Source organism: Lissotriton helveticus, chromosome 9 (assembly GCF_964261635.1).
Source record: "Lissotriton helveticus chromosome 9, aLisHel1.1, whole genome shotgun sequence".
Taxonomy (NCBI): domain Eukaryota; kingdom Metazoa; phylum Chordata; class Amphibia; order Caudata; family Salamandridae; genus Lissotriton; species Lissotriton helveticus.
The window spans coordinates 1,221,884,420-1,221,908,482 of NC_136070.1; the positions used below are offsets into that span (position 1 = coordinate 1,221,884,420).

Below are 24,063 nucleotides of genomic sequence, written 5' to 3' on the forward strand. Positions count from 1 at the left end.
GTAACATTCACTCCCCATTTCAGTTGCTGAGCAGACGCCTAGTGAGGTATATAGACAACATAGGCGAGGCACAAGCTTTGCTTCTGCCTGTTTTTTGGAAGTGTACAGTTTGAACAGGTCCGCCCCTCTATTTGTGTGACACTTTACGATTAACAGGCCAGTCTGGGAGGTAGTTTAATTAGTACATGAGGGAAAGTGGATTTTAAAGCCATGAAGATGAATCTGTGTCACCTGCAGGTCATGTGTTTAAATACTGAATAGTTCAACTCAGATTTTCATCCTTACGAGGTTGATATATTGAATGTTTTTAAGTTGGTTAACATTAGCATCCCCATCTTAAAAAAATGGAAAACTTTGATATCAAGTGCTATATTAAAGTACCAGTTATTATTTTAAATAAAGCCACCTGTCATATAGGGGTGTTCACTGGCTTGCTCACAATGAATATTCAGAAATTACGTACTTTGCAGGCAGGGAAATCCACCACTTTGGAGTTGAGTGCTATGTGTGTATTTGGTATTTATTAAGCGCTATATCACCCGTAGGTCTCATAGCGCTAGCTAATACTCTGGGCAGACATCCGACAAGACAGCCGGACGGGAGGGACTGTGCTACATATTAGTTACTTTGCGGGAATGTCATAGCTAGCCGTGCAGAGGCCGTTAGGAGTAGGTCAGACTATGTCCTTCCCGCCAAGTAACTAATATGTTGCTCTTACGGCAATGAACCTACGCCCTGCCCGCTGAAGCTCCATAGAGCTCACAACTGAGTCTCTTTTTCACTTTTTCACTCGCTCACTAATTTTACTGAGCAGTACATACCACTGGCCATTTTGCCAGAAGGTATACAGGGGATCAGGGCAGGGTGTGCTTTTTAGGGAGCACACACCTCCTGTCCACCTGTTTTTTGGTCCTGATGAATACCGGGCAAACGCCCTAATGGTAGAAACATGTTGACCATTCAACATAAACACATACAGAGATCCCTTGGTCGTAACTCCCCTACCAGGATCTCGCTCACTTAATTTTAACATTGTTCAGTTGCTCTATAATAAAAATTATATTTTTGAGTACAACCAGGACAATTTTTAACATTTTATTTTTTCACACCCACATCCACAACCCGCTCCACTGTAGTACAGGTGTCGTAGCACACCCTGGTGGCGCTAGGTCGCCAGGGTGGACCCCGATGATGAAGCATGTCACCACCAGGTTGGTGAGTGAGGGGTTTTAAACAAAAGGATGACTAATAATTAGTCCCTGTACTAGGGGCATGCGGGAGGAGAGTGGGAGCCACTTAAATATTTTCCTGAGACTGCGCATCAGTCCGTAGCAGATACGGATCAGATTGTTGATGTCGTCTGACATGGGGAGTTTAGAGTCTAGAATTACACCAAGATGGCGCACAGCTGTATTTACAGTTGGGTGAACCGTCATGTTTCCACTGATGAAGCCTCTGCTCTCTTTACCCGTGGAAATCTTTGACTTATGAACCAAATGATATTGTGCTATAGGTCAAAGTACCTAACTCCACCCATCCCAGCGATCCTGGGCAGGAATTAAATAAAATGCTGGGAGAAAACTCCTAGGGTGTCAGGGACATTTATTTATTTCTTTAAATAAGAAACTTCTTCTTCTTTCAAAAATCAAAAAACTTCGCTATGTGGGGCACTGAACATGGTGCGCGCACGGCAAAGCTTTGATGCCTTCAGAGTAGCCTGAATGACTTGAGCGGCAAGTAATAGATCCTTTCAATGTATATTAGAACATTGGAATGTTGAGAGCTCCATTGCAGACAATGGAGTTCTCCCTACTTCTACGGGCCGGTAAAGGCCCGCAGAGCAACATTCCAATGTTCTACAAAGGCTTCTTGAAGTTCTAGGGGATTTATATCCCCTCGAGCTTCGAGAACCCTTTGTTTAATTTGTTAGAACATTCTGCCCTCTAGTGGCAGAATGTTCTAATAGCCTTATAGCCCTTCGTAGCAGGGCTATACGGCTATTAAAGTCCCGCTGTTTCGTTAAAGTCCCTCGCCTTCGGCTCGGGCCTTTAACGATTCAGCGGGCCTTTAATAGCCGGTATAGCCCGCTACGCCGGGCTATAAGGCTATATTGAATTCATAACTTACTGTTGTTGTGCTCATCTCTAAATTACAGAGCCAGCTCCACCATGTGGCAGACTGTCATTAGTGCCGGTGTTGACAATTAAGTGCCGGTGTCGAGTATGGGAAACTACGGGCTGAAATTAAGTACTGTAAATATGTCAGCGACAGTGCGCCAGGGCAGTGGGGTACATCCCTTGTTGGCCAGGTGGAAAGAGCACAGTCCGTCAAGTGCTAAAAAGTGCTCCTAGCAGCAAATGATGGATTCCTATGCAAGTTCAGACAATAACATAGGTTGAAGCTTGTAAGATTGAAAAGCAAGTTTCAGGGGGATTAGGGCTCTCCCCAAGAATTCGGGGTAAAGTTAGTACAAAGTATTGCTATTTAAGTTTGTTAAACTGTAACAATGGTTTACAACCTTGTAGGATTCGAGACTATTGTGTGAAGCACGTTTGCAAGATACTGTGAAATGGATTTTCCAGGAAACGAGGTAAAGTTTTGAAACAGATTAGTTAACTAGTAGTTTTAAGACTACGTTAGGAGGGCCCTAGGCCTGGCTTGCCACAAAGAGTGGTGAAAAAACCTCCTTTGTCTAGTACTACCTGCCCCGAGTCCATGAACAAGCAACCCTGTGTCAATCAAACCAGCCCAAGGCACATCAAAGCTAACCACCGTCCTGCAACAATGCCACAAGTAACACACACACAATATCTAGATTATTTCTTGATATTTTTCCTGGTAACTGGATATTAATGAGCCATCAATAACACAAGAACTTCAAAAAGTGTATCTCTATATTGTGATATTATTTATAAAGCAAATTTAGCTGCAGTCCAATCTTTAGATTATATAAGACACTTAATACTAGCGTTCAACCGGTTTCTAAGCACTTGCAGCTTTATTGCATAAGAGAGCTAGGGTAAAGACTAGATAATAAAGTAATGTGCCCAGGAGTACACGATGAAGGTTTAAGTAGCCGAGAATCGTATCCAAATCGTATGGATGAAAGATGGCAATTGAAGCACCTACTTTGCCTTTCGGTCGATTGGTTGTAGCCGGAGCGAGGGCAGTGGCCGGTCGGAGTAGTGGGGTGTAGTGCTCGGCCCTAGGAGCGCCCGTCCATCTGTGAAGCGCACCGCGTGACGTGTCTTGTTAAACAGGCCCCTCTGCTCGGGCTGCGCTCAATTACCCACCGGGGAGACGCAGTGATGGCCTCGTTTCACGCTCCCCGGGCCCCGCGCCAGCGCGAGTAATGGGAGTTGTGCCCACACACATGGCGCGTGTACCAGTTAATGAGATCAGTGAGCTGTGGGGGGAGGGGAAGGCGTGCTGTGGGGGCGGAGACTGAGATACAACACGGCTGGCAGGGGTGTGCACAGGGCACGTGTGCCCAGCCAGGCCTCATGCCCTTCACTGACACCACACACGTTATTTGACACGCCCTGGTGGGTGGCTCACTCACTCTGTCAGCGCCTGCCATGCACACGCATGCACCGGGCACACATGCCTACATTCACCCATCCACTCACCCGCAGACTCCGTAGTTGGCAGTGACATTTATTTGGTAGTCACCTACTCTGTCAGTACTCTGTCCTACCCGTAATTCATTTCCACATTCTTTCACTCAATCCCTCCTCCCACGTGCGACTAGGGCTTTAAGTGGGCCGGGTCCTGCCGGTGCTTAGCAGGTGCCGGTGCTGAGAAGGGTCCCTATCGGGCTTTCCATTTTTACCCTCACCCTCGGAGTGAAAAAAAAGTATTTTAACTCGGTAGATTACCACCCTTCAAGGGCCTTTGATGTAACTTCAAAGAGACTCGTTATAGTCATTTCACAGTCTCATCATTTCAGAAATTAAGATATTTTTTCTATTATGCACAACAAAGCCACTGTTGTTTAACTTATGCAACTAACATCCGTGGACAACGCCATCAGTCCTGGCTTGTTTTAGGTGCATGTCAATCAAAAATACTTTATTTCGGCATTTTTCTCATTAAAGTTATGCGCATGTTTACAAATATGAAGATTTTGTGATTATTTTGAGACTCCCTGCAAACCCGAGATATTCAGCGTTGTCTGGCTGTCTCTGGGGCCCTCTGTGACGTGTCACAGTCTATGACCTTGCGAAGTCTCCAGCACCTTGGAATACAAACCTGTCTTGTTCCACAGAGTGTAATATGAAACCTCTAGGGCTATTCACAAACTGCATTTTGTAGCAAGTTTATTAGTAATACAATACCACTAATAAAGTACTCAAAAATGCTGTTCACAAACATGTGACTTTAAATTTGCACCTTCTTGGCTGGAAAAAGAAGAAGATACTAAATGGGAGGGGTTTAGGAAAGAGTAAGGAGGGGTTTTGTGAGGGTTCGGAAGGTGTTTAGTGAGAGGCATGCACACACACACTCACAAAAGAGTAAGCCCATTGCTAGTAACAAATAGCACATCTAAAGTTACTACAGTCCAAAGAGGACGCAAACAGCAGTAAATTACTTCAGCTCACAGCTGGAGTATGTCCAACAGAGGCCGGGACATAAAATAATGGAGTAAGTCCAACATGACACATGGCCAAACACAGGTACTGCATCACTCTTCTATAGAAAATAATGTCAGTAGACTTAAAGTTAAACCAAATAGGAAATAATGTTAAATGACATTTAATTATTTAAAATAGTTAAATATATATAATGTTTAAAAACATCTAAACATTAGAAAATATTTATTATTTAATGGGAAAATAATTCATAAATGTTTTTTGAATTTATAAATTAATGAAACATCAAATTTTATCAAAATATAATTATATTATTTTTTAATAATTCTACACAAACCGTTTAATACACATTATTACATCATACATTTTTTAAAACTTTAAGTAGAAATTTATTTTTAAATTTAATGTTCAGAAAATACATGTAATATATATAAATTAATTCAAGAATTAATTCAAAATTAATAGTGCTGTAGTATTTGACATTTTTTCTACATTTTAAAACTCAATTACAGTAACATTTAACATTAACATATTTTTAGTCATTTTTTGTAGATAAATAAACTTTGATACTGTTCCCCATACTTTACAATAGGAAGGGCTCCACATTAGGGGGCCTATTTATGAGCCCCTGCGTCACTTTTGCGCCACCGGTGCGTCACTTTTTGTGACGCACCAGTGGTGTAAAAAATGCGCCATGTTGCGCCATATTTATGAAGTGACGCATCTAGGTAGATGCGTCACTTCGTAAAGCCCTGCGCTACATTATTCCTATGCCAGGTATAATGTATGCAGTGTAGGCGTACCCACACAAGAAAGGGCCGTAGGAGTGGCGCAGCGAAATCTATGAGATTTCGCTGCGCCACTTCTAGGACGCTAATGCGTGAAAACCATACGCCTGCCTCATGGCAGGCATAAGGGTGACGCAGGCCCTTTCACATGGGGCTTGCCCCATGTGAAAGGAATATTGCTGGAGTTGCGTCAGGCTTCTGACACAACTCCAGCAATGCGCCACTTTTTGCGCTGATAAATACGTCAGTTATACTGACGTATCTGACCTTCCTTGCGACATGATGCGTCATATTGTAAATATGACGCATCATTGGTGTCGCAAGGAGGGCGCACTGAGAAGTTGCGCATCGCTGCTTTCACGCAGCGATGCTCACTTCTCGTAAATGAGTCCCTAGGTGTGGGGGTCTTCCTATAGAAAAGTATAAGAAAATTAAAAAAGTTTATTCAACCTTACAATACATTAGTAAAACCAGAAAACAGCAAAGCTCTCGCAACCACAAGGCAGTAAAATAGCATGACACACAGTAATGACAAAAGTGAAGAACAACAGCAGATCTTGTATTTTCAAAATTCCCAAAGACGTTTTATTTGGATCCACATTCAGCCGACACGTGTTTCGTCGTGTTCAAAAGTGGAGTCAACACGACTCTTCAGGGCTGGTAAAGACCCAGGCATCTATCGGTTAGTACAAAATGTTGGTGTCGTAGAGCGGTGAATCCTGTGTATGAATCGAAAGAAGATCACAGTATAAGTAATCCAAAGATACTCAAATCCGGGTTGGGAGTACGACTAGGTTATGAACGTAGGCGCTCACTGAAGCGCATAGGTGGAAGAATAAAGAGACTAGACACGTGTACGTGTCAGATTCTACTTCTTATTATGTTCCATAGTCCGTCCATGGAACACGGCGACCGGGAACACACAGAGGAGGGATGCCAAATCTAAGCGCACCGCTTGTGTTTTAAAAACCAATCAAACAACTCTAGTCCTTGAATTTTGGATCCCCTCCCGGTAGAATCTGACACGTACACGTGTCTAGTCTCTTTATTCTTCCACCTATGCGCTTCAGTGAGCGCCTACGTTCATAACCTAGTCGTACTCCCAACCCGGATTTGAGTATCTTTGGATTACTTATACTGTGATCTTCTTTCGATTCATACACAGGATTCACCGCTCTACGACACCAACATTTTGTACTAACCGATAGATGCCTGGGTCTTTACCAGCCCTGAAGAGTCGTGTTGACTCCACTTTTGAACACGACGAAACACGTGTCGGCTGAATGTGGATCCAAATAAAACGTCTTTGGGAATTTTGAAAATACAAGATCTGCTGTTGTTCTTCACTTTTGTCATTACTGTGTGTCATGCTATTTTACTGCCTTGTGGTTGCGAGAGCTTTGCTGTTTTCTCATTGTTGAAAGTCTTTGATTTTCCTTGAACGGTTTGGGTTATCCCGTTCGCTCTTCACGCACCACGCTATAAACATTATTCTCCTACTACACTGTAACGTTTACTATAGGCAGAGCGCCTTCCATCTGTACTTAACATAACCCTCACAGCTGTCTTTTTTACATTAGTAAAACCAATTTTATACAGAATAATAATGTACAAAATTTAAATTAATGTTATATATTTATTTTAAATGTAGAAGAAAGGGACGAAAATGCCACAGAACTGGGAAAGTGATTTTCAATTACATGTGTAATTAATATAAAGATATTAAGTTAAATAAAATAATTTTCTGACATTTCAATAAAAAAATAGAAACCCAACTAACTAAAAATAATAAAAATTATGTATTAATAATTATTAAAAGTGACATATCGAATTAAATAAAAGTAGTTTAATTATATTTGAATATAAATTAATGTTATATTAATTTATAAATTCAATAACGTTAACATATTCTATTATTAAATAACAAATACATGTTTTTTTAGATTTTCTTTACATTCAATTATAATTATTTGTCTCTAACTATTTGAAATAGTTTAATTTAATTTAAGATTTTTTGTTACGGGTTTTATGTCTCTACGTCTGTTATTTTCAATTGGAGGGTGTTGCATGCTACAGCATCAGTGGTTGGCTATGTATGCTGCTGAACTTGCTACTGTTTCTTTTTGGAAGTAGTATCGTACACTCACAAATTTGGCTCCATCACCTTTTCAACACTTTTGAGTAACTTTACACTCAGATTTTGTGAATAACAAAAAGTAGTGAAGTTTCTCTAAAGTGTGAGAGTAAATTGCTCGTGTAAATCACTCACACATGCAATTTACCTTTGTGAATAGTCCCTGTCTGCACTCTGGCAACAGAAAATCTACTACTCTCCGCTGTGCACAAGGCAGCTGATTGTGTGTGGGGGTGGCAGAAGAGTCACAGGATGAGGGGACACAGGTGATATGGGGAGGGAGGCCAGAGTCGTGTCAGAGCAGTAGGGATGTGGACATAGGACCCATCGGGGTGGGGTTACAGGAGACAAATGGGAGTTGTGGGAGTGGTCAAAGGTGGCACCCAAAGGCCAATAGAGGCTGCTAATTGCCCAGTAAAACATGTGAAGTGGGCTGTATGCTAATTGCAAAGAAAAATGGCCCTGTTCATTGACAAGGCAGGCAACAGAGGAAGTTAACACCTCTGCTGCCTACCAGCTTGTTACCCTCTTTTATTGGCTCTGGGGCTTGGCATAACTAATAGAGATCAATCTCATTTTTTAAATTCAATTTTTGAGGGGCACTTTTTTACAAATCATGCTATTTTAACAAAAGTGCCCATTTTGTAATTTTTCCCCAAATCGTAGAATCTTGAAATGGTAAAGGGTCTGCCTAATTATCGACTCTTGTAGTAGCACCTACATCCACTCACTAACTCACAACATATCTCTTGTAGTTGTCTACTCATCCACTAAGTCCTTTCATAGGGAACTGCTGACTCCCTCATTAACTCATATCTCCCAGCCACCAATTTATCTGTTATTGTCACCCATTGTTATCTAATAACTCACTAGATATTTGCACACTCAGTGCATTCCTTAGTAACTCACTCATATTAGTCACTCACTCATTTGTTTCGCCCCACAGGCAAATGTCCCTTCAATACCCTTCTTAGCCACCCACTCACTCGCTTGATCACTCCCTCTCACTCACTCAATATCACCATTAGCCAATCGTTCAAACAAAGCATCTCAAGCGACAATTCCCTTAATCGCTCAATAGCTTTTACAGTCTTATATTTACTCGCTTAATACTTTCAAATTCCTCCTTGTGCTTACTCAGTACCTTTCAAAGTCAACTTTCCCTCCTCACTTAACACCTTCTATAGTCACCTATTTTGGGTCCCAATACCTCTCACGGTTACTCTCTCACTCTACTTTCCTCTAATACTCACCAACCTAATCCTTCACTAATTGTATAACTCATAGCTACTCACTCATTCACTAAATGGCTTATATAATCTTTTAATGCTTGCTTACTCAATACCTCTCTTAGTCACTCACTGGCTCTTTACATTTATCCCACAGACAATCTTATATTCTACACATCTTTTAGCCACCCATTCACTCACTTGCTCACTCACTCCCATTCACTCGTGCAATATAACTATTATTCACTAATTCAATGAAACACTCTTAAAGTTTTTAACTAAACACATACATACAAACATCTTCAAAACTAGTATTACATATTTACTTACAGACTTCTTTAACCATGTTTTCCCTACCATCCAGAGTACCCAATGTACTCACTTGGTAGTGACTTTCACTACTACAATATGTCAGATGATAACAGATTCATTTGTCTTTGGAATATGACATCAAACAAATAAAAGGCAATGGGTGGTAAGCTTGCAAATAGTCTAGCCACTGCCAATTGGCCTGGGTAGCATTCCTATCCATTGTTTTTCATCCACTGTGCCACTTTAGACAAAACAATGGCAATGCAAAGGGTTAAGGCGATGGCAGAAAGAACGCTGGCACTATACAATGAATGTTCAGTAAATAAGTGAAATTATTTATATGGAAAAATTCACAATTAACAAAAGAAATACATACACACATCTACTGTATAGAGAAATGTGCTATACCGTGACTGAACGTTATGTAAAGGTGTCTGGTATCCCAGTGAAAAAAACAATTGAACCTAAACTAAACAGTGACACTCAAGGTGACATATATACAAGGTTTCAATTTAGGATATTGGGTCGAAACGCTGTCGACAGTCCAAAAAGGCGAACCACAACACAGCATTTATGAATCTATTAAATGCTGTGCATCATACTGTTACATTACTAGTGGTCGCTTAATTGTTCTGTCACTGTATAGTGAGACTCCGTTCAGTGAGTATCGTAGGCTCAGCTCAGAGGGTAGTGAGGTTCATCTTAGTAAGGGAAGTGGGGAGCAGGTCAGTTCAGCTCAGAAGTGATAGTGAGACCCAGATAAGTGTGGATCGGGAGCTTCCGCTTACTAAGAGTAGTAAGGCAGGGCAATATTAGATAGGGGGGCTCAGTTTAGAGTGGGCTCTGAAAGTGATAGTGAAGCTCAGCTTGGTTTGCAGAGAATGTACTGATGTTTGGCAGAACGAGGAAAGTGAAGCTAATTTCAGTGAGTGCAGTGAAGCTTGGTCTAGATTGGGTTGTGATTTTTGGCTCACTGAAGACAAAGAGGACCAGTTTGGCACTGGTGAGACTTGGCCCAGCTTTGTTGTAAAGTTCCAATGTGTTCTGTCGGTCCGACAGAACACATTGTAGCTTATACTGTATTGACCCAGGTTCTGAGGGACACTGGGTAACCCCATTATTTTTATTTGTTTTAAATTTTAGCACATAGTATGATGATCACTGTGAAAGCCAGTGTCAGGTGGCACTGTTTTTTCTAGTCCGCTTTGATGGCTACTGGTAGATAGATGTTGCAGGGAAAGTGGTCCCAGTGTATACATTTAGAAAACACAGACACTTCTTTGTACATAATCACAAGAAAAAACAATCCTTCAACTAATTGATGAGAGATGTTATTTAATCACATCCTCAACAAAACATAATTATGACAAAACTCTTCACTGTAAATATACAAAGTGCCCGAAGAAAGGGGAGGGAGTGGGGTAGGTAAGTGGTTTTTCGTGAGGATTTGGGGTTGAGTGAAAAGTTTCAGAGATTCAGTGTGGTCACAAAATGCATAGTTGACATCACAGAAGCATATTACTGGGTCACATACAGAGACAATTGTAGTCCTAGCCCATACAACGGAACACAGTGACAATATTTCTGCTGTTCTTGAATAGGAAAAGATGTAAAAGTCGACGTTTCGACGCCTGACAGACGTAGGTTGAGTTCCACCTTACTATGGGTCTTCCTCAGGACAGGGATGTGTGGTGGGGCTGAGAAGGGGCACCAAAAAGCCACCACACTTGTGGCGCCGATTCAGAGAGAGTGATGGGCCAGTAGGCTCCTCACAGTAGGTTGTTGCATTAAATGACGTAATTCGAGCCACGCTGCTCTAGGAAAGTACATTTCAGAATCGAGAAAGGACAGCCCGTGCCTTAATCGCGGAGAGACTGTCGTGTCTTAGGAATCAATTCCAAAGATAGATAGAAACAAGAGATAGCACTTCTCTCCTATCTTTATTTTATTATTTTTTTTTTAAATGTTTAGTTTTTGTGTGTGTCCTTCACTGCAGAGAGTGAAGCCAGGCTGTTGACCATACCTTGCTGACAGAGTCAGGCAGCAGTCCATGCATTCCACTCGCAGCACATTTTGGGTTTTTTCTACGATTGGACGGGTGACCTAGAAGAAAATAAGAGTTATGATTCCCTGTCATTATTCCAATGGGAAAAAAATTATTTAGTCCATTCAGATACGTCAAGACTACAACCTTCTACCTCTACCATGGTGCCTCCACCCCTTTACTCCCTTCCACCCCAGTGCTTAATTTGAGCCAGCACTAATTTTTAGGGACCAGCACTTATTTTTCTGCATCAGATATTTATCGAAAGCAGGAGAGGGAGAAACACATTGATAGGAATGATAGAGGAAGAGAATGATGGAAAAATCCTCACAAAGGGTGAACGCAGGAACCTGCAAAAGAGAGATAAAGGGGCAGGGAGTGTCTGGAAGTGGATTGAATAGGCACGAGGTTGATTTAGGACTACCAGCATTAATACTGATGCGCCAACATTTAATTGCACCAGTCGCGGGCTTCTGGGCAGAGCTTCGGGCACAGGAACACTCTACTGTTCCATCCTCTATCATTGATGAGGTGCTGGGAGCAATAGGCCCAAGATGCACCCATTACCCCACAGCCGCCTCACCCATATCCCCTGCAAATCCTCCACTTTCTTCTGTTTCACTGGGAATCAGTGACAAGCAGGCACTTTTGAAATCACTTTGGTCTGGAAATTACATAACCTGGTCAGGCGGAAGTGACATCACAGGAAACTCGTGTACCAGTAAAAAGTGGAACTTTGGATGTTAAGAAATGGCATAGCATGTACAACACAAATTTTCCTCTAATGCGAAGGTAATAAATGTCGCAAATACAACCGGAAATGGAGTAAAGGCGCATAACAGAAAGAAAGAAAATTAATATGTGTTTACTAATAAGTTTAGGTCTCACAAGGGGTCGCTGGACCATTGAATATACCAAGCATGTTGCCTGATACAAATAAAAGTCTTATTAGTGGGACTGCAGCTGGGTCGCATGAATTTTGAACAGCAAACCAGCATCTGAAATTAACTACTACAAGCTCAGCACAACTATTAACACGTTTTATGGTCTGTTGGCCGCTTTTTACTGTTGATTTCCTTGATAACACCGCAAACTTTGCCTGCAGCAAGTGTGTCGAAACTAGTCCAAACTTCCCACATTTGCAAATGCGGGATACTTTTTTTTAGTTTTCTGATTCACACTAACAAGGCGTAATTTTGGTGCCTTTGCCTATATTCTGTTTTAGTGCATTCACTAGAGGTTGTCTTTACCCTCATGCCAGCAACGGACAGGGTGTTCTTGAGCCTGTATTTGCCATCCTTCTGGGGGTAGGTGTAGAGAAGGACATCATTCATCTGTAAGAGAGAAAAAGAGACAGTTGTAAGTCACATGGGGAGCAGGGACACTGCAGTATGTTTGTAGTACTCCGTTGCTACCACTGAAAAATACTAGGCCTAGGCGGTGAACTTCGCTCGTTTGCGGAGTTTCCTGCACTCCGCGGAGCTCGCGGAGTGCAGAAAACTCCGCTTCACAGAATTATTTCCCCGCTCGCTCTCGCGAACGGTAAGTTCGCGCTCGCGAGCGATAAGTTTGCAGGCGTGAGCTGCCGCTCGGGTAGAATTTCTACCCGAGCGGCAGGAATACCAGCACAAACTGCAGTTCACACTGCACTACGCCACTCATGGCACTTTGCAGAATTTGTTGTAACTTCGTGGAGTTTTGCGTAGCAAAACAACGGGAAGTAAGCCCAGGCCTGAAAATACTTCGAACCTGCACTTTGGATCAAAGTATTTTTATCTCAAAGACATTTTTTCACAACATGGGACTGGCCTCAATTGATCGCCCTGGTAGCTGTTCATTCTTGCACTAGCATTTCCGGGTTACAGAGATAACACTGTTGAAATTTTGCATTGGTATCTACTCTTTCAACAATAGCAAAAATAATGCTTGCTCCAAGGAAATCTATCTAGTCTAATATTATGATTCTAACATTGCAGTAAGCCCTTGGACCAATCTAAGCAATCCAAAAATGCTGGTGCGAATATTGCGAAAGCCCTCCGTGCAATCTATATGTTCAGAAAATGTTTGTGGAATTATTGTGCCAGTCAGTGCTTAATTTGAGTGGGTGGTTGCGGGTGTGGCCCTCTGGCACTTATTTTACCTCAGACTTTGACCAAGAGCAAGAGAGAAAAGCACAAAAAGGAGAAAGAAGGAGGAAGAGAAAGCCAGAGAAACAGCGTAAAAAGGAAACGCATAGATAAAGATCCTGCAAGAGTGAGATAGAGGCAGGAATTGTCTGATGGTGAATTAAAGAGGCATGAGGTAGAAATCGAAACTGCGCAGGGTTGGTATTTGGCACTCTGATGTTCGTTAGTGCCCGACCCAGGCTTCTGAGGAAAACTTCTGGAGCTTAGGGGCCGATTACGAGTTTGGGGCTCCGACAGACCACCACACCCGTGGTGGTGGGCGGTTACCGCTGCACCGTCGGTCAAACCACCATATTACAAATTGGGCGGTCAGACCGCCAGAGGACCACTGCTACCGCCAGACATCCGTGATCCCTAGTGGTCTTGCAGTGGTCTGAGGCCTGCAATATACTGGCAGTGATGCTGCAGCACCGCCAAGCATATTACGAGTTTCCTCACCGCCACAGTTTTCATGGTGGTGGGCCTACCAGGAAAAGTGTGGCAGTGAGGAAACAAACAGGCCCTCAAAGGCCCTCTGTTGCCTCAGGGCACAGGGATGCATGCAGGGGGCACACTTTAAGCCCCCCTGTATGCAAGCACCCCCAGTTCATGCATGGCATGGACTACAGTCCTGCCTTGCAGAAAAGTGCTTTGGCGATCCCAATGCGGTGCCTTTCTAAGGCTTTGACTTTGAAAGGCACAGCCGTGGGCCCACCACTGCAGGACCGCCAGAACAGTTTTCCAATCGGAATATGGCAGGCGGCCAGACTATGGTTCTGGCGGTCTTGGAGCGGGGAGCTGACGGGGCGGCCCGCTCCAAGACCGCCAAACTCGTAATCAGGCCCTTTTCTTTTACAAATCAAGGACTTTTCCTAGCACTCAAGACCAATCTATGGAATTCAGAAATGTTACCAATATTACCAGGTTCTGGTTCACTATAGATAATCTGCATTAGGTATTTATCAACATTCCAATAACAAAACTTTCAAATCGGGCATCATATCGGCTTAACGTTTCATCGCGTCTTACACCAGAGGTGTTCCACAAATTGAGTCTAACTTGCTGGTGGGAAGCATATTCTAATGTATACATGGGTGATACACAGGGCATGTTGTAATATTCCCATTACCAAACCAGGTATCTGCAATTTGCACACTGACTGGTTTGAGAATTGGAATGCAATTTGTTATGCGACCGACATTATAATAGATGACATTGTAAATTGTACACTGGCAGGGGGTTGCAACACAACCTGCCTTAATGAATACTTATGAGGCAGGTCACAGTTTGTGACCCCCGGTGATTGGCTGCAAATGCAGATATGGAGGCATGAAAGGGACACCAGACCCACACAGCTGCATTTGCATTACTAAACAGGAAGTTTCTTTTCATAAATAGAAGCCTGGTCTATTAAAGGGGCCTGTGCGGCTTTAAACAAAACTCGAGTTTGGGAAAACAACAGGGGGAGCAGGAGTTTTCCCGTCGACCCCTGCGTGCTCCATAACCCCTCCCACCGAGGCCTAAATGATTCACAAAAGGAAAGGAGTCCCAAGGAGGCGCCGTCCCTTATCTGAACAAGTTACTCCAGGGTCAGTAACGCTTTGATGGTTTCCAAATGCAACTGTGTTCATAAACAATTGATAGATTCAGGGCTCGAGTCGGGGTACCACGCGGGTGGACGGCGTCCCCCCACTTATTTTACCGGGAGCTCGATAACTGGAGCAAATGGAGCCACACATTCACTGTTTGGCCTCTCTGGGGCGAGATCGGAGCTCATTCAGAACGTTGCTCACGCGCTGGCTACTCTGGTGCAATCGCATCTAAAGGGTGAGCGAGGGGAGGAAATGAGTCTGATGGTGCTAGCCACCTTTCGTGACGTCACTTCCTGTCGTGACGTTAGCGTCCCCCCACTTCTTTTTCTCTGAATCATAAGTAGGAGGGGCACCCATTTCACTCCCAGCATTTTCGTGATTCAGAAAGGACTGTAAAAGCCTTTTCCAAGTCATAAAGAATTTCCAACTCATGTAAGGGCTTTTGAACATTAAGAAAGTTCTTTTGCTGTAATTTTGTGCATCTCAGGGTTTGCAATTGCAAAAAGGATTTGTACATCAAGCTCACATGTTTTAATTAGTACACCAGCCAGAAAATGTACCCATGGCGACTCCAAATGTACTTCACTGCCCAAAATCAACCCATTCATCCTGATAATCTTTAAAGTATTTTTGTGCCAGGCTGTTGGTTTATGCACACTTTGCAGTTTTAATGTTCACATGTGGCATCTTGCATACACCCTCCATATCATTATGGACATGGAACTGGCATTCCCAATGTGAGCATTGATATGAGGGGATTTAAAGCAGTCAATAATTTAAGAAAGGGCTTGAAAGGGAAAGAGTGAAAGGGGGACTGGCCACAGGTAATGTTAGAAACAACAAAGAGAACTTTGTGGGTAATCACAAACATATCAACTTCTATTTTCTACTCTGAATACACATATAAATTCACTCAAAAGAAAAATTAATCAACCAACCAAAATCGAAGGGGCGGTGAAGGCTTGGGGCTAGTACATTAAATACACTTTGTGTGACTCAGGTCTTTTATGTTTTCAAAGTGTCACACTCATTGGAAGGAAGAGCTGACATATCCGGACACTACTTGTATGTCTTTAAATGACTGAGATTTCAAAGGAACCTATTTGGCTACGAGTGTTGTATTTATCTCCATAAAAGTTTATTACTGATTTAAAATCACACAAGCCAAATTAACAAGCTTTGGCAACCCAATAGTTCTGGGCTTAATGTGCTAGCTAATGCATGTTTTATAAGCACATTAACTAACGCATTTTGTATAAGCAAATTAAAGCCAGATAGTGAAATGAAAGGTGGACTGTATTAAAGCCTCCCTTGCTTTCAATACACTGCTGTTTTTAGGTCGAGCCTGGGCAGCGCTTGCGCTGCTCTGCGGCATGTTTTATTGGAGCATGGAATAGAAGCCCCGTCTACTCCCAGCCCATATTTGTTATTGGCTTGTGTCATTGTCCTTCATAAATGCTGGCTTCTGATTCATGAATAGTCTTGTTAGACCCTCCTTATATACCGTCTTGTCTTCATTTGTAACCTCCCATGTGGACTGGCCCTTTTACTTCGGTTTTATATGGTAGTCTTTTTTTAAAATCTGTAAGCACTATTTTCTTTAACACCTTCGACGCTCATGTCGAGCTGAGCTCGTCATGAGCCACGGCGCTCCGGTGCTCATGACGAGCTCAGCTCGTCATGGCCCGTGGAACGCTCAGGTGCGGGGAGAATTCCCCCGCTGTGCTGAGCGTTCCACGGGAGCCAATGCACCTGTGACGAGCTGAGCTCGTCATGAGCACCGGAGCGCCGTAGCTCATGACGAGCTGAGCTCGTCATGAGCATGGGGGCGCTGTGCGCGCCCCCCTCCCCCCCAGCACAGCGGGGGAATAACCCCCGCAGTGAAGGGGTTAATGAGTTTCTCCTACTGGCGGCACGACAAGCTTTTGTGCAACATTCAGCGCGCCATGCGCACTTTCACTTTCCAAGCAGCCAGGACAATGGCCGCCGCTTCTTTGAAAAGGTCTTGCATTTACAAGCGTTTGAGCTATTGGAATTGTAAGTGACAATGCCTTTTATTTATGTGTTAATTAGCCAAACAGATAAACTAAAGGCATTGTCATTTACAATGCCAACAGCTTAAACTAGCGCAAATGCGAGACCTATTGCATTGCAAATGCTTGTTGTTTCTATGGCCCAAAAAAGTTCCGGTGGCAAGGAAGACTTCATTGTAGTCCTTCTTTAGATTCAATGAAATAGGAACAAAGGAGGGACTATAATTTAGGCTCCGTTGCCACCCGGCTTTCTTCAGGCTTAAAAATAGTAAGGGAAACAAGTTGAAGGGAAGGGTGACATCTGTGCAGCCCACCTTTTGTGTCTATGAAACTAAAATAAATAACCAGTCCTTATGAAGTGTGCTTCAAATGAGAAGGAACAAGGAGCACAAAGGGAAGGAGGGCAAAATTAGAGGGTAGTGCAAAGTCAGTGGACTAATGCATCCATTGTATAAATCTGTTTGCAATCTGAGCTCACAAGTTTGAATTCAGGTGGGCCCACTCAGCCTTACATTTTTCAGAGGTTGATAAATGTGAGTAGTTTTGCTTTGGAAATAATTAGCACCTGAAAGGCGCCAAGAGATGAGACAAATGGTGGATTGTAGTAATTGGTATTATTAGTATGAAAGATAGCGGCAGGAAGTATGGGCATTATCATAATAGATAACAATACCCACTGGACCTAAATGAGAAATGATGTCTATCTGGTTTCCATGGGTACAAAAATGGACAGCCCAGTAAGTCATTACTGTAAAAGGATTAATGTGTAAAAGAGAGGTTTAGAAGACATATAAACCACTAGCGTATTTTACTGTTACATTAATCTTGATCTACTGGTGAAAAGGTTGTACCTCTTGGTCAATTTGTCACTTATAATTAATTGCTTTGCAAATTAATTGAAAGCTAATATTAAACCACACCCTTTATTTACAACCTCTGGGCACAGAAACCGATTCTAGAGAAGATCATGTCAGTTATTTATGGGTGAGTTTCCCCATAAGATATATTATGCATTGATCAGCCATAAAATGCATCCATTAGGCATTTACAATAAGCAACCACATTTCACACACTTTCGACACTCCCCCTTGGCTGGCAGTGATAGCCAAAAATCTATGCAAGGTACCAGGTCCTATATGTCATCTGTTTCCGATAGTAATGAATATTTGATACTTAAGGGCCTATACACAAAAGCTTTTTTGAAATTATAAAATGTATCTCTATTAGTACACTTTTGGGTACTCTTACATTGCTTTGTGAATTAGCCTCAAAACATCTAAAATGGGAATAAAATGGGTTTCTTCAGTGAATATTCATATACAATTAATACAAATAGAAAGCACTGTGGACTCTGCCCTTTCAGAAACAGGTAGTTGAATATTTTGTGTCCGATTCACAAAGGCATGTAAGATGATGTAAAAGAGTACTCCTGCAGTATTACTTCTCAGACTCATAAATGCTCTTGCGGTTCTCCTGTATAATATTTCCTTCTGCCCACGCCTCTTGAGATAGCTCTTTTCTTTGCTAAAACCTATGTTCAAGGAGGCGCGGGCACAAACATCAAAGGACTGTGTCATTCTTTACCCCCTAAGATGTAACTAAGCAGCATATCATGAGAATGAACCAATACTTTTATTTAGCTCCTATGTCGAACGATTTCAACCACTATTTTAGCTTCTGTATTTTAGGTTTCATCCTCTTTTTACATTTCTTTGTATCTTGTTTTGAATGATTTATGTTTATATATTGTTAATATTTTAAGGTAACAATTATTTTGTATTAATTTGTAAAAGGGGTTATCAACAAATGCCTTTGCCAGCTAGCATCTGCCTATTTATGAGCACAAATGCAGCTTTGTGTTCTTGACAGACCACTTTGGTGTGCTAACAGCTGTCCAATGTAGCTACTCTTTACAGAATCTGCTACTGGGGTGACTGGAGTGGAGCTAACAGCTGCACTATTAAATGTTTTACTATCAGCACCATAGTTCAAGGAATTAACTATTCATTTGTCAGAGCATTGTTGCCAATTTATTAGCCAAAAGCCACCCACAGATGTGCTTATGAAAGATGAGTGTAACATGCTGTTGAAAGTTGAGCAGTTATGCTGTGGGCTTGTGCATCAGGAAATACATGTACTGTTTATATTTACCTGTGGACCTTATTACAATCTGAGCGTTGAAATAGTGCACTGGACAAACACCATGGGCGCTGTTCAAGCGTGGAGGTTGATTTGCTGTGCCTCGGCGGAAACTCTGCCCCTATGGAATTCACCTTTTATGGGTCGAAATATCAACCAGTGATGGGATTGTGAGTCTCCACCACTTTAAATTAGGGCAGTGGAGGCTACTACAATAGAAATTATGCCTTGTAACTTTCATGTTAACTTTACAATTGGATTCTCTGCATTGGATGTGGCAATCCCTGCCTCTGCTATGGAAAACATTGAATGGAAGAGACTAGGGAAACAGCATTCCACAAAACTAATTTGCACACACTTGAGAAACATTAATCCTACAGGCAGATAAACAGAGTCCATGCCCGTTCTGGGTGGAAACCCCCACTCTATAGTAGAGTTATGAGTCTCCAACCCCTTAAATGAGGGGATAGAGACTCTTGCAATAGAAAGTATGACCATAAAAGTACTACTAGTAACTATGCAACTGGAGATTAGACATACGTTTGCAGGTGGAGTTCTTGGCTTTGAGGATGGAGCTATGGAATTATCCAAATGGAAAAGACCAGGGAACCAGCATTCACCTGACCTGAATCACACGGTAAACAACGTTTACCACAAATTTTTTACAACGCGGTACCTTTACCACGCGGCCGTTACAACGCAAGTCGTTACCACGACTTGCACTGGAGGGCGCTGTGGGATAAGGAATTTTATAAATTTATATTCCAACACCTTCCCTAGTATCCACGGGGACTGGTGTTGGAATATAAAATTATAAAAATCCTAAATCCGCGCCCTCCAACGCAAGTCGTGGTAACGACTTGCGCTGTAGCGGCCGCGTGGTAAAGGTATGCGTTGTTACAACCTGCGTTGTAACAACGTACATCCGAATCACACACACCTGACAAACATTAATCTTGCTAGCAGGTAAAGATACCCCCCTTCCAGCTACCCACTAGCAACATTGCGAGTCTCTACCCGCTTACCTGAGTGGGTGACGATCCCTGCAATGGAAATTGTTTCTGGCAACTGTTACCATCAGATTTCAGACATACGCCTGTAGACAGAGTACTCAACATTGGATGCTTAGATGTCTAACTATGGAAACCCTAAATGGAAAAGACTATTAAAACAGCATTCATAAGAGTAAATAACACGACCCGGCAAGCATTAACCCAGCTAGCACATAAATACAGCTCATACCCTAGGCTCTGCCCTCTTTGCTTTGGACTGTGCGACTTTTCTGACAAAACTGTACAGCTAGACCGTACAGGATACAGCCCACCTCACTCAAGAGGCAGAGGAACTTCACTGGTGAGGAGAGAGGTCTTGTACAGACCTTTATTGCAGATCACTACAGATGTGTATATGGTCTGCCTTATACATTCCCAGTAGAGCAGAGAAAGTGGCCAGGTGCAGGAGCTGAAGGACCATGTCATTGCATTGGGGCAGAGCTAAGCATCATTGAGGACCTAAAAAGTGGCCGTATGAGAGGCGACGAGTGGCGGATGCAGGTGGCAAGGGCTCTCACAGGACATGATACCGGATCCCATCTCTGTCTCATCCTGTTGATCAAAGTGTGCTCTCCACCATGCACCAAGCCCTCCTACATGGCCTGCCTGTTCTGGGGAATCCCATCATGGCAGGTAAAAAGCAAACCCTTTATCTTTCCACTACATCACCACTCCTCACTAATGTGGGATTTTCCTTCACCTATAGGCACACATCTCACAAATGCCATTTACACTCTGCTTTAAGTCTCCCTTTAGAGTGTAAGTTAATAATACTAAATTTACCTTGCAGGTCTTGTGTTGTCTGTCCATCTGCACCAGACTGGTCACAGACAACGGATGGATGTCAGAGCCTGGTATATTTATTGCCAGGTCAATTAAGATTTATCTAATCATCCTCATCTCTCTGCATGAATATCAGGATATTGAACATATTATGGTAGTGGATGTGGCGTAACAGCCAAGCTGCTAACGTTGGAGCTGGGGAAACAGGGTTGAGTCTCCGTGTTGGCTCAACGTTAAGTGATTCTGAGCAAATCACTTAATATCCTCATCCTACAAAAAAATAAAATGTGTCCAATACTTTTGGGTTCATGCTATAAAAAACTGCAAAAACAAAAAAACATATTATTCCATAACACAATGGCTCCATGTTCAGCAGGTCTAATGGTTGAACTTATATGTATGATGTCAATGTTCTTATGTCACAAAATGCATCCTTCCATGTGTCTGCTTCTCTGGTAAGTGTATGTAAATGTCTGTTTTCATTAGCTGCATCCTCCCATGTTCTCCATTGCAGTGAATCGTTGGATGGTATATCCTTTGCCACAGTGACTAACACTTTCTCATATCATGTCAATGTCCACCAACTGGTACATTTATTAGGTCAAGCATTAAGAGACCTCTTGTATATACTTTAGTATATACTTATTATATACTTTCATGTGTATGTACTTTGTGGGCTCTGGGGATCAGCCCTAGGACGTGTCTGCTTCCGCTTAGGGACATTTTTCTGTTCAACGGCCTCTAATTAACTGTCTTGATAGAAAACGACCAGCAGAGGCCAGTAAAAAAACAGAATTGCTTTCTGCTGATGGACTTTCTTTTTAAAAAAATTCTGGCAACTGCCTCAATTTAACTTTCTTGATAGAAAACGACCATCAGAGGTCAGTAAAATACCAGAATCACTTTAGCATTCTCTAGAATCCAGTCCATAGAAATTGTCTTCCACGAGCACCCATAGGCAATAATATGTTTTTTAAATCTTGTATTTTCAGTGATATGACCACCGATGGCCCTTATTTTATATTAAAAACAGAGCTTTGTACTATACCATTTGCCGCTGAAAGGCAATATTTCTCTCCATGTGTTCCCATACCTGGCGTGTCACGCAGTTTGGTGTTAACTTTCCCTCCATGTTAAATAACAGTAGATATTTCAGCACCCAGGCTAATGTGCTGCATAGCTAAATACATATAAGGTCCCAAAGGCGAGACCGGTTGCATTGCAAATGCTTGTCTCAGTAGATGTCAGTTAGGAGAGTACTCTGTTGGTGTTTATCTAGTGTGTTAAATACCGTGTTAAGATACACTCATATTATTTGTTTTGGAACGCTCCTTCTTCTGTATGTCTCAGATGACATTAAGCAAATAGCCCCACACATCAGCGACATCAGGCAAGCAGGAAATCTACCATTTGCCAGTCAAGAAAATGACCTGCCAGATTTAATGCCATGCTGCATTACTCAGACGGGATTCTGGTCCCCCATACGGCTGAGGATATTTTAGACGCTACCCTCCCCAATTACCTCTAATTCATCCTGATAAAAAACAAGGGACCTCTGTTCTCCATTCTCAGCCATTTTGGGTAATTCTGGTGCAAATGGATCAGCAGCATGGGGAGGAATGTGTGGTGGTCCCTGGATGGCTTAATAATACCCTTCTTCCTGTTCCTGTATGCCACCTCTTGGTTACTGGAAATCCCCAGCTCCCCTCTGTAGGCCCCCCCCCCTCTGCTACAGAGACTGTCCCTCCATAGCAGAGGCAGAAATCTATCATGTAGGTGGAAAAGTAGGAAATTAAGCAGAGTGAAAGACACAGCATGTACGGGGTTCTAAATAGCCCACTAGTGCTATCCGACAAACAAAATATATTTTCAATTAATTTTATTAACTAAAGTAGACAAAAGTGTATATTCAGATATGTTAGGGGCCACTACTTGTTGGGGGCATTGTGACCGGACTCTACCTGTGGGGGTCCCGTGGTTGTTTCCTGCCTGCACACGCTCTCCCCCGCCGCCGCTTGGACATCACGGCCGCCGAGGGGGGAGAGCGACTGGGACTACACTTCCCAGCGTCCCCTCACTGCCAACGGGGGCGCCGACCTGCCGCATCACACAGCAGCGCCCGGAGGCGCATAAGAACCAGCCGCCCCTCCCGCATCGCGGGACGCGTGCGGGTCTAGCCGGGCGAAGCCCGGGCAAAGGGCGGGCCCTCTGTGGCCCTCAGAGGCCCGAGAAGGACGGGACGGGCCACCCCCCTTGGCTCCTATTGAACAAGGTATAGTGAGTCTTTGACCTACATCTCTGCATTCACTGCAGAGACACCAGGACTTCCATTGACTTATTGCGGGGCTTTGTTTGCTGTACTGTCGCCATGTCTCTTAAGGGGGCTCTCAATCCCAGTACTCTCCCAAGTGATTCTAGTAGGGGGAGGTTAGACTGCTATGTAGAAAGGATAGACAGGGCATTATTACCCGTTATTCATGATTTGGAAGACTTAGAAACTCGTTTGCCCTTTCACAGCGTAGCCTGCAAACATCCCGAGCCGCAGCTAGTCGACACGGCATCTAGTTTGTCGTGGTTGGAGGAGTTGAACGCCCTTTGTCACATTCAATATGTACCAGTTGAGACCATAGCAGACCCACCCCAAGTCCTATCCAGTCCAATACTTCCCGTACATCTGCTGTCTAATTCGTTATTGAACGCAAATGATAATATTCTGGCTGCCCCACTCTTATCCCCGTTAGTAATAGCAAACACTAAACAACTAGGGCACCCTAAAACTCCTATGGTCACAAGAAAGCGCCCCGGGGATAACAGCACGGGGAGGGAAGCTAAATTGCTTAAGCCTTGCACAAGTTCCTTACCGTTCGTCAGCATCCCACCTACAGTTTCCCAGGCCCGTGATTATATTGAATCCTTTGCACCCCCCACCAGGCAGCCCTTCTGGCCCTGATTGAACGCTTGGTCACCTCTCTACCATCCCCTTTGACTGCAAGAATCAACTCCCTAGGGGATAGGTTAAGGGATATAGAGACCTCATTCAAGAACCTGGCAGGATTGAGCCAACCACAGCCCTTATCCGCTTCCGTGGTTTCTAAGTTAGCTCCTCAAAGAAGTAGCATCCCTCCTAACAGACCCACGGACCCATGTATCTCCTCGTCATCCATCACCGAGCCCATTACCATCAAGAGTATCTACGCTGA

General features: G+C 43.1%; 1 protein-coding gene across 3 annotated transcripts in view; it reads right to left on the reverse strand.

Moving 5' to 3' along the window:
- Positions 1-24,063, reverse strand: part of FGD5 (FYVE, RhoGEF and PH domain containing 5) — a 428,915-nt gene that overhangs the window by 62,963 nt on the left and 341,889 nt on the right. For all 3 annotated transcript variants that reach the window (XM_078661708.1, XM_078661707.1, XM_078661706.1), the window contains exons 13-14: positions 12,350-12,433; positions 11,079-11,158 (exon numbers count right to left, since the gene is read on the reverse strand). In XM_078661708.1, coding sequence (XP_078517834.1) covers positions 11,079-11,158; positions 12,350-12,433 — 164 coding nt within the window. The remainder of the gene's footprint in view (positions 1-11,078; positions 11,159-12,349; positions 12,434-24,063) is intronic.